Source organism: Strigops habroptila, chromosome Z (assembly GCF_004027225.2).
Source record: "Strigops habroptila isolate Jane chromosome Z, bStrHab1.2.pri, whole genome shotgun sequence".
Lineage (NCBI taxonomy): Eukaryota > Metazoa > Chordata > Aves > Psittaciformes > Psittacidae > Strigops > Strigops habroptila.
The window spans coordinates 90,725,037-90,742,934 of NC_044302.2; the positions used below are offsets into that span (position 1 = coordinate 90,725,037).

General features: G+C 55.7%; 1 protein-coding gene across 1 annotated transcript; it reads left to right on the top strand.

Annotated features, from left to right (window-relative positions):
- The first annotated feature begins 1,910 nt into the window (after window positions 1–1,910).
- CA9 (carbonic anhydrase 9) lies at window positions 1,911–17,428 on the top strand. The gene is made up of 12 exons (XM_030512691.1): window positions 1,911–2,178; window positions 9,055–9,084; window positions 10,288–10,458; window positions 12,587–12,729; window positions 13,472–13,564; window positions 13,859–13,925; window positions 14,241–14,398; window positions 14,506–14,647; window positions 16,559–16,582; window positions 16,759–16,788; window positions 16,919–17,012; window positions 17,155–17,428. The coding sequence occupies exons 1-12, from the start codon at window positions 2,058–2,060 to the stop codon at window positions 17,216–17,218; spliced, it is 1,137 nt and encodes a 378-aa protein (XP_030368551.1). The 5' UTR covers window positions 1,911–2,057; the 3' UTR covers window positions 17,219–17,428.
- The last annotated feature ends 470 nt before the right edge of the window (window positions 17,429–17,898 follow it).

Genomic DNA, 17,898 nt, shown 5'->3' on the forward strand with positions numbered 1-17,898 from the left:
TGGGTCACCACCAGAGGCAGGGCAGAATCTTCTGTGCCCCTTGACAGGTCGCGAGCCCTTTTGCGGTGATGGCAGGTCTGTGGATGTGGATGTATTTGCATGGGCTATGTTGACCACATTCAGAAAGCGGGTGCTGGGATGACCAGCAATTTGGGCTAGGAATCAGCTGTGCGAACTGGTTTAGCAGAAGCATGGTGCCCATGGGCCACACAGCACAGAGCTGGGAGTCTGGCAGCACCATGGAGCATGGAGACCATTAACTTGTCCTGTACCTTCTTGCGTATGCATGAATTGCATGTTTGGGAAAATGAGTTCCCCCGTTCCCTTTTGCACCACATGAAAATATATTTTGCTGGTTGGACTCAAATTGCCTTCGTGATGATTTTGGTTGATGGTGCCGTAAATCTGCTATCCAAGAGAGCAAGTGCTCATTTTCTGTTCCCCAATCCCATACAAGCTGGGCGGCTCTGGGCACTGACTTCACTTCACCAGGCTGGGCAGCCGTACCTGCTCTGCTCCTTCCTTGTGCGGAAACCATCGCTGTCCTTGAAGAGCCCTGGGGTCCTGTGCATGATGTTTCTGATTTGGACCGTTTTGTGATGGGAGAAACAAACCCATGTGTAATAACTGAGAGGAGGTTTCACCCAAGATTTATACAACAGCAAGATAGGATGGCTTTTTTGTTTGTTTTGGTTTGGGCTTTTCTTTCTTGATAATCCCTGATGCTTACTTCACGTTCTTCTTGGCAAGCAGTGATCTGACATCACCACGGCTCTCTGATCTCTTCTGAGAGTTGCATTAGCTGATTTAAGTCCACCCTCGTGCCGTGCATCCCTGATTACACCACCTATGCACCACTTTGCATCTACCACCATGGACTGCAATCTGTGCCCGGTCACTCAGCATCATTACTGCCCCTTGAATACTTTAAGGCAGCTTGAGTTCTTTACTACCCTAAATTATTGCCCCAGCTAATTCTATCCCATCACTGCTCATGTAATTTTCCAGACAATTTATGAAGATGCTGAAAAGCAGAAGCCCCAGTGCAGTGTCCAGGGAAGGCCTTTCTGGTACCTTCCTGCCCCTTGAAAACTGACCTGCCATCCCCCCGTCCATTGTCCATCTGCACAACCATGGAGACCAGCATCTTATAGCATGAGAAGGACTAAGGACACTCAGTGCAAGACCTCGTTTAAAGCTTTTGGGATCTGGGTGCACTGTGTACATACACTGACCTGCACCCACATGCTTCCCACCACCTCCGAGGAGCAGCAGGAAGGTAAGACTTCTGCTCAGAGCAGAGTTATGTCATCCTCTAGTCTCAAAAGAAAGAAATGCTTTTCTGAACTGTATATCGCTAACAAGAGGGGACACGCACCACTGAGAGGTCCATGGCCCACCACTGAAGGGACACTCATCACTGAGGGATCCTTCACCCATTGCTGAGGAGAGGGGACACCCACGGCTGAGTGGTCTCTCATCCACTGCTGAAGAGAGAAGACACCCACTGCTGGGGGGTCGCAACACTGAGGACTGGAGACACCCATGGCTGAGGGGTGTCTCATCCATCACTGTGGACAGGGGACACCTGCCACTGAGGAGTCCCTCACCCATTGCTGACAGCTGGGGGCATCCAGCAGTGAGGAGTCCCTCACACACCACCAAGTTCGGAGACCCCCACGGCTGTGTGGTCCCTCACCCATCACTGAGGACTGAGGACACCCACCACTGAGGGGTCCATCTCCCATCACTGCGGACTGGGGACCCCCGTGCCTGAGCGGTCCTTGGAGCCTCCGGGATCCCCTCGGAGTGCCTCAGGCACGTATCGGCGGGCCAAGGTGGGGGCAGCCCGGTGTCCGCTGCGGTGCCGGTCTCCCACCGAGCGCTCACCTGGCCGTGCCGTGCCGGGCGGGCGGCGCAGACTTTGCCTCCAGCCTCTATAAAAGGTAACGGCGGCTGAGTCAGAGCCGCCGCCTCCTCCCCGCCCGCTCTCACGTACGCGCGGCCGGGCGGGCACGGAGCTGCCGTCCCGCACCCGCACAGCGCACTTGCTGGAGATGAGCCGCGCCGTGCTGCCGGTCTGCCTCTTGCTCCTGGTCGCCCTGGGCCGCGCTGGCGCCGGCAGCGAGCCCGACCAGGACCAGGGCGCCGAGGAACACCCGCACCCCCCGGGAAAAGGTGAGCAGGGGGTCCCCATCCTGCGCGGGGCACCCCGATGCTGGGTTTGGGGTCCTCCGTGCACGGGGCATCCTGATGCACTGTGCGCTCCGGAGCACGGTTTGGGGTGCTTGGGCAGTCCGATGCATGGAGCACCCCAATATTGAGTTTGGGGTCCGGGATGTAAGGGGTGTGCTGATGCACGGGGGTCCCCCCTTGCTGGGTTCGGGATGCTTGATGCATAGGGCACCCCAATGCGTGCGTGCTGGGTTGGGGATGCCGAATGCTTTCAGGGGATCCCCAATGCTGGGGAGCTCTCCCTTTAGTTGATTTGGGGGGCTGCTAACCTCGTGCTGCACGTTTGTTAGGGGCCCAGGTGTGCCCCAGTGCGGGGTGTCCCCGTGGGGCTGTGTCCCCCCAGCATCGCCCAGTTGCAGGAGCTTCACACCCCCCCCCAGCACGTCCCTGCCTTTGTCCCTGCTCCCGCCAACTCCTGTGCAGCCCGACCCCTGCCCATGGGCCGGGGCCCCCGCTTGCGTCCAGCACTTTTCCCCCACTAAGTCCTCCCTGCATCAGATGAGGGGGCTCACGGGTGCTGGTATGGGGGTAGTCGGGGCTGTGCACCCTGTTCCTTGCACGGACAGACCGGACGGTCTAGCCCCGGACCCCGGTGTGGCGGGACGGCGGCCGGTAGGTCCCCTTTGTCCTGCAGCATGGCCTCTTCCTAGCAGGGTCCACCGTGCGTGGCCCTGCATCCACGTTGTGCCCACACAGCCCGGCGAGGGCAGGATCCAGCCCCACTGCAGAGCTGGCAGGGATCTGCCCCATCACTGCTGATGGGGCATGGGGGACGTGCACGAACTCAGTGCTGGGTGCTGCGGTGTGTTCCTCGCAGCCGAGCGCTGTCTTGCTGGAAGGCGTGGGGGCTTTCAGATTTCAGGGTCACCATTTCGGGGAAAAAGTCCTGGGTCTTTGGTCTTGGTCCCTTTTCTGACTGGGCACCGTGGCGCTGCCAGTGCTCAGCAGGGATTTTGGGGCAGTGCCATGAATTTGCTCGCGTGGGGCTGAGACGTTCCTGATCCTGGCTCCGCTTCTCATCCCAGGCTTACCCGCGGGTTTGTTTCCCGAGCTCAGCCTCGCAGTGTGTCCTTGGGTTTGCCTCTGGAAAGGAGTTGCCCAACCCGTGCCAGGACAGCTGCCCTGTGGTGTAAACCAGCAACTGTTCAGTGCCAGGAGGTGCTTTTGTTATTGCAATGAATCACATTTCTCACCAGAGCCGCTCTTGCCGGGCTGAGCACTGGACAGAGATGGGGATGCAGATGGTCCTTGACACAGAGATGAAGTAACCCAGGCCACCGGGTGGGAGGGCATCAGGCATTCAGCATGAATTCAGCATACTGATGTGGTGTGGTGGCAGTGGGGTTTGGCATGGGTGGGTGCGGAGCTTGGGATGGGGATGGGAAAAGGAGGTGAGGGGTGAAAAGTGGCAGTGGGGTAGGTAAAGAACAGACAGCCTGGCCCGTGCTGGACTGCATTAGAGGCTGAAGATCTGGCTGGGGTCCTCTGAGGGAGCAGGTCTCGGCTGGGACCCACCGAGGCTCCTGCCAGCACTGGGAGCTGCGTGTCTCGGCACCATTGCGGGGCGATGCCCTGGCTCCATCCTCCTTGCAGCTTGAGCACAAGGTGGGGCTGGTGGCCCCCCTGCCTTGTCATTAAGGCTTTGCCATAGGGTTGGTTGCTGAAAAGCCTCTGGGTCGCCCAGTCCTGTGTTACAGGTGTCTTTGGGAAACAGCAACTCTCTTTGCCACTGCAGCCTGGTTCCTCTCTCCCTCCTATTCAGATCTGTCCTGCTCTCTCTGTCCTCTTCTTGCTCATTCCCTGATGCTCTTCTCCAGCCGAACCCATTTCTCTTGCTTAATACCCCTTATTCATCTTATTCCACAGCTCTGACCACTGATCTGTCTCCTGGGATTTCCCCATTTCTATCCCTTCTGCTGGCATGGCCCTTTCTCTGCAGTGATCTGCGTTTGTTTCCTTTTCCCTCCTAGCATTTGCCGGGGCAGTTGGGTTCACAGTGAGTGGGGATGTGCCCTCGAGTGAAGCTTGTCCCATGCCTTCCTCCACCCAAACCCTTGCCCCTGTGGCATGGAGCTGGCCCAGACTAGAGCCCTGCAGCCCAGGAGCACAAAGAACAATCCCTGCGGCGACCTGCGCTGCCAGTGGCAGATTAAAGGCTGATCCCCAAAGGCTTGAGTTTATAAACACAAAGGGGCTTTAGTGTACCCGGGCTCGGGACGGATCAGTGCCCCCATGGGCAGCACATGGGGTGGTGTTCTGAACTGAAAGGACGTGAGTGCTGCGTGGGGTGTGTGTCTGGATGGAGAAACAAGGGCCACGCTGGCAAAAGTAGGGCTGGGTTGGCACAGCCTTCCCGTAGAGAGGCTCCTTGTGGGATTTGGAAAAGGGATGCTGGGGTTGTGTGGACCCCGTGCCTGTGCCTTGGCATTGGGAGCTGGCTGTGGGCAGCGTGAGCACAGCGGCACAGCCCAGGTACCGCGATTAGGTTATTGCTTTCAAGGGACATGGCTCTTGGATGTGTTTTGTACTCTGGGACCCGGCTGCTGTGGCTGGTCCCTGCTTTGGGACCTGCACTTTGTGCATCTCTGCGTGTCCTGGCACGTCCTGGCTCACTGAGCATTGGGAATATCGCCTTGATTTCCCTTTTCTCTGGGCCCTGAGATCCACTGGGACTGATTTGCAGACAGGGGCTTAGTGCTCAGGGACACAGCAAGGTGCTCCCGACCCGGCATCCCCTGCAAACCAGCCTCATCCCACACGGCATTGACCCGGGGCAGGGTCCCAGCGGGCAGAAGAGGCTCTGTCAGGATCCCTGTGGCTGAACGCAGGGCACGATATGCTCATCCTGATAAGAGCAGGATGTCTGAGCTAGGTGCGAGCCCACTGCCCTGCCCACCACACACAAGCCATCAAACTTCTGCTGGAATTCCAGGCGGATACCGATGGCCATGTTGCTGCCAGGCAGCGTCCACATTCTGAATGGCACACACGGTTTCGGGTGTTGTCGGGTTCCCTTCAGCAGCCTCAGGCTGTGTGTCGCCTAAACTATGAAAACATGAGGATGGAGGGGGCAGACATATAGGGCAGAACCTCTGGTCGTCCTCCTTGTTGCCTGGCTCTGCCTCTTGCTCTGTGCAAATGATCCTGAGTCCCTTGGCTGCATGGTGCACCCCTGTGTCCTCATGCTGAGGTTTCCTGGGAGCAGCTTGCTGCATCGGTGCCTTTCCTATGTGGGATTCACAGCGTCCCGTGGTTGGGCTGGCTCCTCACCCTGCCAAAAGCTGCTCCGTGCTGCAGGACATGCAGAGCAGCACACTGGTAATGGCAGCGTCTGCCTGAACTCGGCAGGAAAGTGTTGTTGGACGGTGTTGGATGTCAAGGAGGGAAGGAGGCTGGCGCTCGCGGCAGCGCCGGTATCCCAGAATGGGAGGGCCGGGAGGGAGTGAGCAATAGGGGGAGAAAAGCATGAAGGAGGGAGTGAGTGAAAGGGGAAATCTCAGGCTGCTGGGGGAAGGAGGGTGGTGTTTAGTGCGTAGGTTAGGGTCTGAGGGGCTCTGCATGGCTGCGCACGGAGCTTTTCTCTCCAACAGTAGCTCCTGTTGGTACCCTACTATGTTTTCCTGCCAGGACCCCTGTGAGGAGCCCACTTCTTGCTCATCACAGCAGCGAGGTTGTTCTCCCTCTACACCTCTGTGTGCTCAGAGATAGGGCAGGGCATGCAGAGAGCTGCAGGACCCACAGTCCAGGTGCAGCCACGTCTGTTGTGGTGAGCGGTTCAGCAGCAAGGAGACCTGGTTCCACACGGCTTTCCGAGGGAGAAGACATGCTCTGGCGGCGGGGAATGTGGGAGGCAGACTGGAATTATGCAAATCGAATTTTTGGGGCAGGGCAGTGGGTTAATGTTCATGGCAAAGGGCTGCGAGATTGTGAATGCCCCCAAGCGGAAGGGATCGGGGTATTGCAGGGCTCTTCTGAGCCCTGCTGAGGCCGGGGCAGATGCTGAGCACCCAGGATGGGCTTGCCTTGATGCTCTCTTGCAGCGCTTGGTGCACGTGCCAAGGGGACCCAACCCTGAACAGATTGGCTTCGAGATGCCTCCCTGAGTGTGTGGCCATGGGTGCACCCAGATCCACGGGATGGGGAAACACACTTGGGTGGCCTCAGTGCATGAGTAAGTGCTTGTGGGTCCTCTTGGCTTTGATGCCAAGAGACCCCCAGGGAAATCTGTTGTGTTGGGATGGATTGCCCTGACTCCTGGGTACAGCCGCAGCTTTCAGGGTGTTCAAAGCTGCTGAGCTGAGTGGTGGGAGGCTGAGAGGAGGGTCCAGAGCCCCCTTGGCTGTGGGAATAGATGAGCATGGGGGGATGTGGTTGCTGGGGTGGGTGGCACGGTGCTGACACAGCAGGCAGGTACCAGCACGGTGCTATTGCTTAATCTACAACATGATGTTGAAGCTGCTTTCTGTCAAGGCAGGGTCCCTGGAGGCGAGCACAAAGCGGGGTGCCGGGGCGGGTTGTGCCAGTTGAGGCATGTGCAGGGAGCCAAGGCACCACGTACCAACCCTGGGCTGCTGTGCACTATGTATGCCTGGACTGCCCCAAAGTCAGTGCTTCTCAGGGTATTCCCCATGCTGTAGGAGGGGAATCCTACCTAGAAAGCAGTAAACATGGCTCTTGTGTGCAGGCCATGACCACCTCGTGCAGATAGTGCAGGCAGGGCAGGAGAATGGGGACAGGATGTGGTGGTGTTTCCAGAGGAGGGTCAGTGTACTCTGGATTCTGGTGCACAGCCAGTATCCAGGGACAAGGTAACCTTTGTGTTAGCAAGGTGGGCTGGATGAATGCTGGGTGCATCCCAGGGCAATGCCATACCAGCAGGCATGGCGAGGGCACTGCAGCCTGTCCCAGGGCACACGTGTTCCTGCCTAACGCAAGCTTTCCCAGCCCTCAGCTTGCTGCCCCTTCTCCATATGCCTTTGGGAGTACCCCATGCCCGGACAAGTGACTCCAAGCATCACTCCTGAGCATCAGAAGTGCTGCAGAGATGAGTCACTGCTGATGCAGAGATGGGAACAGCCCTCTGGGCTCCCTCCAGCAATGCTGGGTGCCCCTGAGCACCCTCCAGCCCTTTTCCAGCCCGGTTTTGCTGTGGCAGCTGCACCAGAGGCCCCCAGCATGCCTGGATCCTCGCTGGGAGCAGAGCAGGATCCTGCTGAGCTTGGGCTCGCATAGGACATCTGGGCCTGGGAAAGTGTGCCTCTTCCTTTCTCACCCCTAAGCTGGAATCTGCTCCTATTAATAGCACGTGGCTGTCGATAGCTGCTGTCAGCAGCAGGGAAGGGGACCAGAACAGCGCCTGCTGAACCCCTCCTGTGTCCCAGCCCCACCAAAGGACAGAGGTGGTCCATGGGCTCGACTGCACCTACTAAATGGTCCTCCATGTCCTTCATCCTTGGAGAGCTGATGGAAGTGGGTGTAATGCTATCCCTTGCTGTCAGATGCATGCACCTCTTTGCCCGAAGCCTACCCCAACCTGGCACCCTCCACTCCTGCCCTCGTGGGCTGGGATGTGGCAACAGCCTGTCTGCAATGACCAACATGCTGGTGAGGAGAAATCAGATGTGGAGCCCACAAATTACCTGTCCTGCCAGTGAGGGCAGGGGCATAATCCTTACGGGTCATGTTTCTCTGCTTGGGGCATATCCAAACTCTGCAACCCTTTGCCTGGAGCTGGTTGCATGAAGAAAAGCTGGTGATAACCAAGGTATTTGGCCATGGGCATGTGAGAAGCAGCTCTGGGGCACCTCTAAGGCCAGCTTCAGTGATGTGCTGGAAGCCTGGGCTTTGCTGGCACCTCTGGAGAAGAGTGATGGTGTGAGGGCTGGTGTGTGGAGCACGGTCCCAGGACCGTACCAGGAGGGCTCTGCTCCCTCTAGATCTGCATACTGGGGACACCCGCAGCCATGGGAGGACACATTAGGGCACATCCTGCCATGCCATGGCCACTGTGTGCGCCATGGGTGACACAGGGCATGCAGACCTCCTGGCTTGGGCTCCCTCCTGCTTTTCCTAGGTAAAGGGCTTGTGTATGTCATGGACCTTACACAGTTCTGTTTGGGAATTAGGGTGGTCAGGTGGTTTGGGGCAAGGGATATTGGGATGGGAGCTGGATGTTTGGTCTGACATGTTTTCCTTTGGCAGTCTGCGCCCATGGTAGGGACACTCACTGAAGAAGAAGACAAGGTTTTGGTGCTCATTTGCTTCCTCTGCTGCAAGTCCTGGTGGGAAGAGGATGTCTGCATAGCACAATGCCCAAACTCCTCACGGTGTAGGAGATCCCCATTCCTCCTCCAGCGCTTCAGCATCACAGGAGTGCCATCAGGACAGGAACTTCCCTGGTTGCTCTTGCTCACATAGCCTGAGCAGGGAAGCTGCAGACCTGCCTCATTAAGTGCTTTGTCCTGGGACAGCGTGAGGTGTTGGCTGCTCCGGGGTGGCTGCAGGAGCTGCTCAGTGACGAAAGCCAGTATCTCTTATTTTTCCATTATAAGGATGATAACAAAGCGTCAAGCCCTTGGGTTTTCCCTCTGACTGACATCAGCGGGAGACCTGACCCTGCTCAGAGGAGGCAGTGCCCTCTGGGAGCATCCCCCTCTTCTGGGCAAGGGAGGAGTGGGACAGTGAAGGCAGGGAGGGGAATTGAAGGCAGTGGAGCCCAAAGACCTGCTGCCGGGCCTGGGAACGCTGCCTGGCTGAGGTGTGTTTGCTGCCAACCTTTCCCTTCCATTCATGTGGGTTTTTCTCTGCTCTTTTTTCAAGGTCTTGGCCACACTCCCTGGAGCTATGAAGGTAAATACCCTGCTGTTACTCTGCTTTTTTTCCTACCACCCAGCACACCCTGGGCCCAAGCCAGCCCTGGTTAATGATTACAGGGCTCCTGTGCGCACTCTGTGGCTCACCCTTCCCTCCTGCCTGACCCCGTCACTTTACCAGTGCCCAAACCTGGGCACAGATGGGCTGAGGAGCTGGGGGCTGCTCTGATTTGAGCAGGAAACAGGGGCTCTGACAAGGGTTACCCCAGCCCCATGGGTGTGGGGGAATGCCCCTTGAGGCAGGGCTTCTCCCTGACCCTGTGCCAATGGAAGAAGGCTGGGCTCTCCAAGGTGGACTTGCAGCCTGTGCTGGGACTTTGACCTGCCCAGGGATTAGCTTGTGTCCTCACCTCCATCACCCTTGCTCCCCATCGTGCCTGGCCTTGCCCTCCCATCACAGCTTGGAGGCTTCTCCATAGCATCACTGCATTGCTAGCAATAATACACCCCTTCCCATTGCAGTGGTGGGCCAGGTTCCAGCACCATCACTCTGCTCAGGACCAGGGGCTGGCTTGGACCTCCTAATGCACAGCTCCATCTTTACAGAGTCCTGTGAGAGCTTGGCCTGCGAATAAGCTTGGCTTTGCACTGGCCCAAGATGTGCTGGAAGCAATCCCCTGCATTGCAATGGGAGGTTTCTGGGGCATCATGTGTGCTTATCCCAGCTATGGCACTGGGGAGAGGTGGCAAGCTAAGCAGCCGCCCCAGCCGTGTGAAATGGCCCTTTGCAGGGCTGTACCTGTTGCAGTTAACAGCCCATCAGACCTGTGACTGTGGGCTCGTGTGATCCCAGCAGCACTGTGGTACATGGCCCGAGTAGCCTGATGGGTGATACCTGCCAGAGGCCAGGCTGCCGAAGGCAGTGAGCGTGTGAGGAGCTGCAGAGCAGCAGCCTCTCGCCTTGCCAAGTCCACTTGTAAATGATCTTCTCGCACTCTTCCCAAACACCCCAGAAATAGACTTTCCTGGCAGCTCACCGCGCTCCAAGACCTTTCCTGATACAGCTGCATGCAATCACATGGTGACACAAAGCTGCTCCCGAGCTAACTTGATGGAAACTAACCTTACAAGTATAGCTTATGCCCTGGCCAGTGGCCGTCTTGTTCCCCACCACCCTCTAAACCTCCTTCCCGGCTTCTTCCCTGTGTGGTCTCATTCCCTCTGTTCCTCCCCACACCAGACCGGGATCGCTGGAGCGAGGACTACAAGGACTGTGATGGCACCATGCAGTCGCCCATCAACATCAACATGGCCAACACCATCTTCAGCCCCCATCTGCGGGCGATCCAGCTCTCTGGCTATAGCCTGCCTGCCAGCGAGAGGCTCAAGCTGAGGAACAACGGGCACACGGGTGGGTGCAGAAGCAGAGGCTGAAGCACAAGCACAGGTCCCAGCAGGACCATGATGCCCTTTATGTGGGCTCTGGGAAGGGGATTCTCTTTCAGGCTGCTGTTATGGTGCCTTCAGTGCCAAAAGGGAAGCATTGGGCTGTTAAGCCTTTACAGGTCCATGCACTTTCCTGTGCTTTACAGGTCCATCTCCTCCATACAAGAGATGGAGAAATCATCACTCACTGCCTTTGGGAGCTGGCTCTAGGAATTAGTTAAAACCCACATTTCCTTTAAAAATGTGTCCATTATGGTTCTCACGCAGGTTTACAGCCACTGGTTCCTTCCCTGCATTTCACTTTCAAAGGGCTAGTCATTCTGATGTGATTTAGCCTTACCTACCTCTCAGTCCTTTAGGACACAACATGGGCCAACTTCTTTACGTCTCTGCTTCAGGATGGTATCTCAAGATTTTAAGAAATCCTTATAGGTGTTTTGTTTCCCTTCTCCAACTTTAGAATGTTTTTGGAAATTCTGGACATAACTTATCCGCATTATTTTAGTATCGGTCTCACCATGCCAGATATGGAGGCAAAACACATCTCCTTCATGCTCACCACATCTGGGGACGGTGAGTCCTGGTTGCTACCAGCTTTTTCTGAGAGCGAGCTGAGTGTTTTGTGCATGTTGGTGTCTGCCAGTCACCAAGCTAAGGAAAGGTGATGGAGAAAGGGACTTGCTGTCGGTGTGATAAGGCACCTCCTTGCCTTGATAGCTAGTGAGATGGAGCTGACCTGTGTATACAGCAAACTTAACAGGTCAGACTTGCTATACATGGTCAGATCAGCCACACAGTGCCTGCTCAGAGCTTTATATTATGGCCTCATGCCCTGCAGAGTTAAACTAGTTTTGCTCAGTAGTTGCTATTTTAGACACCCTGGCATCTGGTGTTGCTTGGTGTTTAGAAAAGCAGTCAGAGCATTTTCATGGCGGGGGGGGGGTGAAGTAGTTTCTCACATGGTTATAAGATGCCTGTTTTTTGTTCTGGCAGCTACCAGCCTGCTTTATGAAAAGCCATAAATAAATAAAAAGTTGCAAGCCCAGTAAGATATTAGTACAGTCACTCCTCTTTGCAATATAAAGTGTGTACGCTGTGTAAGCTTTTTCAAAGGCCTGAAAATGACTCAGGTAGCTGGTAGAAGGAATGCAGTGATTTAAATACACAAAAGAAATGTGGAAGTAGATAAACTCCCGGGCAGGGAGCAGTCTCCCACTTCCCGTATTTGAGTTTTGTATCTCTGAACCCAGTGGCAGGGAACGCAGGACACATGACTCAACACAGCCCTGTTATGTGGTTAATCCCAAATCTCTGCCCTAGCTCACTGAGGTGACTAAGGGACTCTTCACCTATAAAGAAAGAGGAAGGAAAAGAGCTGGTGTTAAAAATGAGGTGAGAAAGCACTTAGAAGGATAGAACACCCTTTCTCAGTGCCTAAGGATGCTCCTGGTATTTTTGCTGCGTGTGCAGGTAACTCAGCTTTTAGATCTGCCACACTACTGCACGCGTCCAAGGCTAAACCACGTTAAAGTAAAAGGCAAAACCAAGTATGTATTTACCATACTCAGAGGCACAATTTTAGCTCTAAATGCTTTCAGAACATTTAATGCTTATGTGCCACCAGCTCCATAGCTGTCGGGCACTCACAGGCTTCTTTATTTGAAAGGTCTCAGCTCGCCAAGTGCTGCAGCTCTCTCTGTCCAACTGCCCTGCTCTCATAGGTATTCACCACTCTGCCAATATCTTTTTGTCCATGGTCTCTTTATATTTAAATACATTGTTGGATAACATGTAGCTTAGAGCTGGCTGCTGGGAGTCTCTGCAGAGGGGTGCTTCACTTTCCAGTGTTTTCGTGGCAGCTATTTTTGAAGCTGATGTATTTACTGGGGTGTTACTGTAGAAGTTGAAACCTGCCACATTGGCACAGCTCTGGGTATTGACTTACAGCCTCATGAAAGGTGGAAAGCAAATTGTGCCCAATTTCCAGAAGCACAGGGTGACTCTTTCCCTTGAGACCCCACCTCTGTGTACCTGTGGGGTGGACCGGGCTTTGTGTCATATTGACTGACCTCTCCCTTCTTCTTCTTCTGCAGTTGCCCTCGAGCTGCCACAGTCCCTGGCCATCACTGGTGGCTATGCCCAGCAATACCGAGCAGTGCAGCTACACCTGCACTGGGGCGCAACAACAGGACCGGGCTCGGAGCACACTATCAACGGGCACCGCTTTGCAGCAGAGGTAAGGAGCCCTCGTGGTGATGGATGCATCCTCTCCTTTCCTGGTGATGGGCAGGGAAGGTGCTGGAGTGCTGTTGTGCCCCTAGCCCCTGGCCCTGGTTGTCACTGGGTGACTGCTGTAACCCCAGCCAGGATCTCTGCTCCCTGGGCAGCTCTGCAGCAGCAGAGTTCAGTGTAGGAGGCCGTGCTTTGGTGCTGAGCCAGACTCATGCTGCAGCCTGTGGTCAGAGGTGGTCAGAGGTGAGGAGGATACCACGCTCCAGGATGCTCTGGTGGTCTGGGGCTGGCTGCCTGTGACCATGTCCCTATGCTGCAGCCTGGTGCTGAGTGATGGAGCAGGAGCTGTGGTGGTCCCCGGACCAGGGAAGCCAGCTCCCCGGGTGGCTTTGAGCAGCCTGCTTTGGGAGCTGCAGGGGCTGTTTACTCTGTACACACTGTCCTCTTTCTCTGCCAGCTCTCATCTGGTTTTATCCCTCCTTCTCTAGCTCCTGTCCTCCAGCTGAGCCCAGCTCTGCAGTACAACCTCTGGTACCTAGGGCAGAGTGCTGGTTTTCTGTGTCTGACTGGGAAAGTTCCAGCAGGCAGACCTTCACTCTTGCTGCTTTGCAGCAGCACATTTTCAGTCCCACCAGCATATTCCCCTCCTAGGAGGGATGCTTGTCACAAACACATGATCCTCCCAGCCCTGTGGGGATAAGCACCTCCTGACAGTGCCCATTCTGCATCGTGTGTTTCCTTTCCAGATCCACGTGGTCCACTACAACACCAAGTATGACAGCTTTAAGGAGGCAATGGTCCATCCAGATGGCCTGGCCGTACTGGGAGCCTTCCTGGAGGTGAGTCCCATAGACCAGCCCTGGGTGAGAAGGGGTAGGAGCAGGGTGAGGATGGGATTGTGGTGGGCAGTCAGGCACAGTTTGGGAAGCTGGCAAAGGCGCAAGTGCTCCTGGGCAGAAGAGGAGAGAAAGTGCAATCCAGAGGAAAAAGCAACCCTGATAGGAGGAACGGGTCACCAGGACAGAGTGCCTCTTACAGGGAATGATAGCTCCCTGCTGGCACTGCCATCACCAGCATCACTGGCTGGTCTCCACTCAGCCCCTTGTCATTACCATGGGGTCTCTGTGTTGCAGATGGGTCCAAGGGACAACCCATACTACCAGGAAATCCTTGAGCATATGCACCAAATCCAAAGAGAAGGTAAGGCCCTGTTCCACCTGGTCCTTGTCTCAGGGGCTGCAGGCCAGCAGGGAAACCTGCTGCACACAGAGAGAGGCTGCAGCAGGCATGTGCTGTACAGGTGTGAGAAGGTGGGCACCGCACAGCTCGTACAGAAACAGCCCTCCAAGGTGCCCTCTGCTCGCACGTGCTTTCCCCTTCCTCCACGAAAATGCTGGCATGGATGGCAGCATTGTGGACCCAGGCACATGCAGTGCCAAGCTGCCCATGATCTCCATGCCTGTTCTCCTCCAAAGGGTTGTGCTGGTCTCATTCCCATGGTGTTTATTCTTCCAGGTGAGGAAGTCTGGGTGCCCGGGTTCAACATCGCAGGTCTGCTGCCTGCCAATCTGAAATACTACTACCAGTACAACGGCTCTCTGACCACCCCTCCCTGCTACCAGACGGTGAAGTGGACAGTCTTCAACCAGAGCATGCTGATCTCTCGTGACCAGGTCCGCCAGGGCGATGAGCCCATGCACCATCCATGCATCCCATCCATGGGAGCCAGTCCCCTGGCTCCCGAAGGCAGAGTGCCTTTCTCATGCCATTCTCCTTCCAGATGTTGAAGCTGATAACGAGCCTGAGGAACGATGATGGCAAACCTCTACAGAACAATTACCGGCACATGCAGGGCCTGCATGGGCGACGGGTGCTGGCGAGCTTCCAGACCACCTTCTTTTCACCAAAGCAGCTGCCTGCTGGTAAGCATGTTGGGTGTGTTAAGGATGCAGGGATGCAGAGACAGGGCAAAGAGCAGGAATTAAGGCTCCCTGTCTCTTTAATCAGCATTTGCATGGGTTAGCCTTGCCCTCTGATGTTGTGGTCTTGCTCCAACCCTATTTCTGTGCTTCTTGCACCCTGCTCAGGGAAGATCTAGGAAATGTTTTATCCTTGGTCTTGCAGAAATAAGAATAGCAGGACCAGGGATGTATGGCAGGGGATTGGAACTAGGTCCTTTCCAAGCCTAACTATTCTGTGATTTCTATGGTCAAGGGCAAGCAGCTAGGTCCTAGCATCCCTGTTAGCTTCTTCATCCCCAAACACAGCAGCTAAACACGGTAGGAGCTGCAGAACAGGCTTGCAGCAAGCAGCCCATCACCAAACCCTGTGGGAAGGGCAGCGCAGGGGAACCCTCCTGAAGGCTTGCTGTGTCTGAGGCATCCCTGTCTGCCAGTCCTCAGCTTGTCCTCGAAGGTCTTTCCTGCACTGGTGGTTTCCAACAACAAGTAGACATTCCTGTTAGCCCTCAGGTGTGACTATCGCTCTGCATCGCTGAATTCTTGCCTGTAGCTGCCCTCTGAGGTCACCCGTTTTTTTTCTATCCAACATCCTGTTCCTGCTCTGTTTTGAGGGCATTTCCTACACCTTGTGTCAAGGTGACTAATAGAATCAGCACACAGGCTTGGTCCCAGACGTCGGTAACCACACACCACGGTGCAAGGCACTTCCCTTCACCGTCCCACCTGCAGCCAGCTTGCTAATAGCTGCAGGCTTTTAATCACCGTGGTCCTCAGCCTGCCTAGCAGTTCCCCATGTGGCACAGCATCAAATGCTTCTCTGAAGGCGCGACAGATAAAAATCTACTGCATTTTCTTTGTCTAGAATATCACTTATCAAAGAAGGATATCGGGTTAGGCTGGCATGCTCTATCTTTGGTAAACGTGCTAGATACTTTATCATATTTTCCATTTACCTCCAAGCTTTTCTTTTACCCCTTTCTTGCAGAAGCTGTTCCAAAGCCTCCGTGGCTGGGGCAAGGGGGGAGTTGCCCAGCTCACTATGTTTTTACCCCCCTTTTCTTCCCTTATTTGCTATTTCTATTCAACAACCCCCACTTTAACAAAGCCTTTTTTTCTGGAATGCCAGGACGCTGCCCCAGCACTCCCGGATGAGGTTACTGGTCCCTTGCCTTGTGTGCATGGCATTGTTGGGGGTTTCACCCCACCTCAGTGCTGGCAGCTGCCTGCTTTAGCCCTGGAGTTAGTGTACACCAAGCTGGAGTGGTGCGCGGTCACGTCTGGCTTCGCTTGCCAGCACAAGCACCCACACTTGTTGATCCTTCCCCAGTCACCCCCAGTTCAGCTCCTGCCCTGGCTGCTGGGGGAAGGCAGCAGCTTCCCCACAGCAGCCGCACAGCTGGATCCAGGCTGCAGCTAGTGCCACTCTGCGTGATACCCGACATGATGCAGCTGCTTAAAGCCATGCTTGTTATGTGGGTAAATATTTGCCCACTTAGCTCCCACCCATGTGTGGGGCTGCCACCGAGCCATCCCTATGCGGGTGCCCTGCCAACCATAGCCGGCTACCTCCTCCTAAGGAGCTGCTCACCATCCCACTGCAGGCTGCTGCTCCTTTTTGGGGTCTCCTATGGGGTTTGGTGCAGTGGTGGGGTGCTGCGGTGCTCAGCCCCCTGCCTGCCTGCTTCCCAAGCCGTAGACAAGTTCATAGTTGGGCTCAGCAAGGTTTTTGTGTGGGCTGCGGGTCCGGGATCCTTTTTGTTCTCTATTCCCTCAATGGTTCTGGTGCACCTTGCTGGGTTATGAGGACTCTTCTCGGCCTGAAGCCCTGCAGACTTGACATTCTCCCTCTTGACTGTGCTGTCTCTCTTTCAGGTAGTGACAGCTCAGCTGCACCAGGTAAGTGAAGGGCTGGCATGAAGGAGGGGAATGCGGTTGGGGGGGTCCCTGCCTGGGAAGGGGGGTCCTGACACCCATGTGCTGAGCTGGGAGGCTGGCTGCCACGGTGGGTTTGCAGGGCTGCCCTAGCATCCACGCAGCAGGCTCTCATGCTCTTGTCTTTGTCTCCTTTGCAGAAGAACACTCCAGCTCTTCATTTCAAGCAGGTAGGTGTGCTCAGATGAGGCTGCTGCTTTTGTGTCCCCTCTGTCTTTGGGCTTCAGCCTGGCCCCATCTCTCTTGACCTGTGGCCACTGGGGACTAGCCCAGTGTAACGTGCTCCTGCTTTGCCTGCAGGGGATGTGCTGGCCGTGCTCTTCGGGGTGCTCTTTGCCGTCACAGCACTGGCCTTCCTGCTGTACATCTACAAGCAGCGCAGCCAGAACGCACGGTGAGCAATGGGGAGCTGCAGGAGAAGGCCCAGGGGGTAGCACAGGTCCTGGGTATGAGTCAAGGGTCTATTGGGCAGCAGGGTGGGTTAGCAGGGACCCTCTACCTGCTTTAACATTCACCTTTCTTCTTACCCCATCCAGGCTGGACTCACCAACCAAATCCAAGGTCATCTACACGGCAGCCACCACTGAGAACACCGCATGAGCCCCACACCTCTGCGGTGGCCCCAGCCGCACCGACTCAGACTGTCACCCCAACCTCTCCTCACTCTCACCCCGGCAGTGCTCCAGCACCCCTCAGCTGCTCGGGCTGCCCACACGGACTGGTTTCCTGGGGCATCATTTGGCCCCAGCAGATATTTTTGTTATAAAAAGTGTAAAAAGCTATTAAAAAAATTCATAGTAAAAAGCAAAAGCTTCCCCTGGTGCCAGCCCTCTGTGCTGCGGGGCGGGAAAGGGCACTGGTGGAGCTGGACCCACAGTGGAGATGGGCACGCATCCCGCCATAGACAGCATCAGCCTCCATGCCCTGGGCAGAGCTCCAGAGCAAGCAGCGCAGGGCTCCTCGCACAGCCCAGCCCTGCCCTCCATCGCTCTGGGACTTCTTCCTCCTCTTATTTATGCAAAGCATTGGGAAAACATAGTCACAGCTTGGTAGGGCTGGAGAAAGGCAGGGATTAATGTGGTAGAGCCACTGCTTCCTCGATGGCTGGCCCCTACCCAGCTCATCTCTGGTTCTAGTGTAGCTGCAGCGATCCCAGCTCCCTGGCTGCTTCCCACCTTTCCTGGTGGTTCCAGTGCAGCCGGAGCTAAGCGCCAGGGAGCAATACAGCCACGCCAAAACAGAGACAAACAGGCCTGAGAGAGGGGGAGAACCTGCAGGTC

What these genes read in the sequence shown, in the direction of transcription:
- CA9 (XM_030512691.1), top strand. Translation starts at nt 2,058, where the DNA reads ATGAGCCGCGCCGTGCTGCCGGTCTGCCTCTTGCTCCTGGTCGCCCTG. An exon ending in GCACCAAATCCAAAGAGAAG is followed by an intron (nt 13,926 to 14,240) that starts GTAAGGCCCTGT and finishes TTATTCTTCCAG; the next exon opens with GTGAGGAAGTCTGGGTGCCC. An exon ending in CAGCGCAGCCAGAACGCACG is followed by an intron (nt 17,013 to 17,154) that starts GTGAGCAATGGG and finishes TACCCCATCCAG; the next exon opens with GCTGGACTCACCAACCAAAT.